This window comes from Corvus brachyrhynchos, unplaced genomic scaffold (genome assembly GCF_000691975.1).
Source record: "Corvus brachyrhynchos isolate BGI_N302 unplaced genomic scaffold, ASM69197v1 scaffold37, whole genome shotgun sequence".
In the NCBI taxonomy this organism is placed as follows: domain Eukaryota; kingdom Metazoa; phylum Chordata; class Aves; order Passeriformes; family Corvidae; genus Corvus; species Corvus brachyrhynchos.
In genome coordinates this window covers 223363-227260 of record NW_008239289.1, presented here as the reverse complement: position 1 = coordinate 227260, position 3898 = coordinate 223363, and the positions used below count along the sequence as shown (strand labels likewise).

The 3898-nt window shown below is 39.0% G+C and overlaps 1 protein-coding gene across 13 annotated transcripts in view; it reads left to right on the top strand.

Annotated features, from left to right (window-relative positions):
* Positions 1-3898, top strand: part of CUNH9orf3 (chromosome unknown C9orf3 homolog) — a 219043-nt gene that overhangs the window by 175197 nt on the left and 39948 nt on the right. For all 13 annotated transcript variants that reach the window (XR_001864014.1, XR_001864015.1, XR_001864012.1 and 10 more), the window contains one exon: positions 1471-1615. Coding sequence is in view for 8 of the 13 variants with exons in the window: in XM_017740426.1 (XP_017595915.1) it covers positions 1471-1611 (141 nt within the window). In the remaining 5 variants the exon portion in view is untranslated. The remainder of the gene's footprint in view (positions 1-1470; positions 1616-3898) is intronic.

Sequence of the window (3898 nt, the reverse complement as noted above, 5' to 3'; positions counted from 1 at the left end):
GAAATAATTTTTGCAACTTTTTAATGTAATCTTAATTTAATTTACTTCAGCAGTGCATACAGTTAATGGCACAACCAGCTTTTGGTGTGATTACCACTTAAATCGGAGCAGTTGCAGGTCCTTACTGATCATGTAACATGGCTTTTTTTAAAGTCTGGGAAAAAAATGCAAATGGACTATTTAAATCCTTTGAAGTTTTACAAAACACCAGTGTGTTCACTGCATGTTAATGTTTAGGCCTGGGGGAGAATTTTTAAGGCTGGGTAGAGAAGGTAATTCCTATAGCAACAAAATTTCAACATTTAAAAAATTCTCAATGAGAGCAACTGGAGCCCAGCTCCAAGGCCATTTGTGTGGCTGCCAGACCTGGTGCAGCTGCAAACCTTGGAAATCTGAGGTTTTTGTTCTCTTGGTGTCAGAGAGCATGCTTAGGGAATTGGCAAGGAGTCTGGCAGGTGTCTGCCACTCTGAGACTTTTTCCTTTTATTTCAGTCTTTGTTAAACTTTAAATTTCCCTTCTGGCTGAAGGTTTTTTTTTAAGGATTACCAGCCAATGCTAGAAATTGTGAGGAATAGCATTAAAAGTTGTATTTTTTCAATGCTATCCAAAATTTTCCACTCCTTCAAGTGTCCAAACAATAACTATAAAAGTCAGCATGCTAAGCTGCTAATATTTTGTCACAAGCGTAATCCTATTTTGGCAAGTGCGGTTTAACATTTACTGAATTCCTGTAATTAGCTGAAAAAAACCATATCAGCAGAAAAAAAAAGTCTCCAATAAGGTTCCTGTTAAGTTAGCCAGTGCTTTGTTGGCAGTGGTCAAAGGGGCCCAGATCTCCCCACAGGAGCCTCATTACCTTTTTTTATAGCTGCTATGTCCAGAATAAGTAGTTAGGAAAGGCCTGCCTTTGCACCCAACCAGAATTTATGCATGTTAAGCTGTATCTCAGATGTAAAGGGGAGTCAAACACAGACGTGACCATATTCAGTTGATGTTCTGTTACAGAATTGCCAAATTGGAATTTTAGAGTGGTCTGCTTCAGTCTTTGTTCATGGATGTGTGACAATTGGAAAGAAAATGTGTACCCTGTTGAAGGAGGGAGAAGCTTTTTTCTTAAGGGACATTTGGAAAAAATTCAGGTAGTGGGTAAAGGAAAACATGAAAACTTGCAAGGAAAGTGAGGAATGATTTTCTTGTCATGACATCACACAGGTTTCTTATATTAATAATCTGTTCTTACATAGTCAACACAGCATACAGACAACCATCCTTAGGCTAAAGAGAGACAGAGAAAATTAGTTCTGGAAGGGGAGAATAGGCATTAGAGAGTAAATGGTATTTTATGTGTTTTGGATTGTCTGTTTTGTTTCATTTTTAGTTTAAATGAGTACTAGTAGGTCAATGGCAAAAACCCAGATAACTAGTCATTACTGGTGGTAGGATGTTTGTGTGTTATGTTCCTCTTTCAGGCTATGGGTGTGTATCTCTATGGTGAATTAATGGTGAATGAAGATGCAAAACAACAAGAACTTGCACGGAAATGCTTTGCTGCAGCACAAGAACATATGGATGCATCCTCAGCCAAAGTGGTGGCAGAGATGTTATTCTGAAAAGGTGATCTTTCATTTTAATCCTAACACCCTGATTTTGCTTCATATAGAAAGAATATGCAGAGCTCACTAAACGTGGTAAACTTTGGCACACCATACAGCTTGTGGCTAGTTGGGCTGAGAAATAACTCTTGTTACATATCTTGTTGGCTTGTATTTTTTCTTTTTTTTAAGCCCAGCTGCGAGAGCAGTGATTACATACATGTAGGCATAGCTGGAGAACGTGGAGAATGGCTTTGTTGTAATGGACTGTACAAGAGACAACTGTAAGTCCAAATGGCCACAGAAGGCCAGGCTCTGCCTACAGTTGTTTCCCATTCTGTATTCTTCACTCTGCTTACAAAAATTTCAATTGTGCAAGGAGCATTTCTGTTTAATAGAGCTGCATGTTTACTTGACAGGCAGCACAGTCTTTGAAAAGAGTCTGATCCCACAGTGGAAATATGAAACTGTGGACTTGGAAGCAAATATGAATCATGTGAGAACAACCTGATAATGCAAATGTTTTTGTGTTAAGGGTATTGAGGTTCTGAAGTTTGATTGTGAGGCAAGAAAAGTAGCTAGCTTGTTTATGAAATTAAAGGAGAGAAATCACCAGACAAGAACCGAAATTGCAAAAATATTTATGGAATAAAGATTGCTAGAGGCTATAAATTTGCTAAGATACTTTCCACTTCTCAGCCTGAACAGTTGGAGGTAGCCTTACAGTGTCTGCATATGCATGTTTAACACATAACCCATTAAGGTTGGTATGAAAGTTTCTTCCAGTACAGCATACCTCAGATTTTTGGTTAATCATATAACTCATCCAACAGACTGATTGCCTTGGTTGTTCACATAACTTTACAGTTGACTTGTGGTATCAAAATTCAGGCTCTAATTTAGCAGAAACGTTGTCTAATTGGTACCAAGCAAATATCTTAATTTTCTTCTGTTCTAGCAGTATTTGACAGTGAGTTCCATTTGATTTTGTAGTATTTGCTATGTTTGTATGAAATACAGCCAATGACAGATACTATGAAAGCAAGTTTGTTTATGAACAGCCATGTTGTTCTTCTGTATAGACAAGAACTGTGCCTGCCAAGAAAACTTTTTGGGAAAGGTGGATCAGACTGTAGAGTGCCAGGATATCAGTTGCGGGGTAGGAGACACCTTTTAAAACAGTTAGGGCTAAAGAGACTCTTGTGTACTCCCAATTATCAAGGACTCAAGGGAATTTGAGTTATGTTCAACAGTTCTTAATCTGGTAGGTATCTTCAAGTGTCTGAAGGCCAGAAACAATAAAATCAAAATTTCTATAAGTTTCTGATGGTAAGTACCTAGCACAGGAAAATTACATGGTATGCAGGTGTTAGCATTAGTCTAGAATTACCCCTTTGACTTTACAGACAGAAGTGCATGGTGAGCTATAACATAAAATCTAAAAATACTGAGTACAATACTCTGTGTGACTGCACAGCTTTCTTCTAATGTTGCGGCTGTTTGGGTTCCTGGCATGATGATTTGTGATTTAATATTAAAATCACATTGCCAGGGATTACCACACAGCCATGACCGCAGCTGCTAGCATGAAACTCACCATTAACGGTCTGATGGGTGCACAGCGTGGAATCCTCTCCATCTATCAAACAAACAAACAAAAAATATGAAAAAAAAAAAAAGTTAAAAAAAAAGAAAGAAACAAACCCCCAAACCCTCCAAAAAAAGAGGAAAGCAGCAGAGCATCGTGGAAGAACCTCCTCCGAAAGCTATCTCTGCCGAGACGGAGACCTCTCTGGCAAGGTGCAGAGCTTAGCTGATTGGTGAACAGTGATTGTTTTCCTCTTTGTTCACAGTGGCTAAGTTCTGCACCTGAAGAGAAGGGAGAGGAGACTCTGTGCAGGGTAGAGAGCGTTTGCTGGCTGAGATACCTTGCTGCTGAAGGGGCAGATTTGCAATGAATGCATGTGTCCGAGGTTCAGTGTATGGAGGATAAGAGGCAGAGGCAACCTGGAGAGGACCAAAGACTTTTAGTTTTAATTGAGAATAAACAGTGCTCCTTAAGTTCTCAGTCTGACTGCAAATGTGAGGCATTGCCTACAGTAATTTGGTTACCATGCTTTCCTAAAGGTCAGAGGAAATAATGTTTGTTACTTTAACCTGAAATTGTCAATAAAGCTTTTGTTTTATAGTCTTCTCTTTAATGGATGCTGTCATAATCTCTCTGCAGTTTTAGCTTAGCACTGTGTGTCGTTTGCAGGAAATGGTGGCAGCTCCCGTCCGGAACAAATTTACACACGTGTGCTGT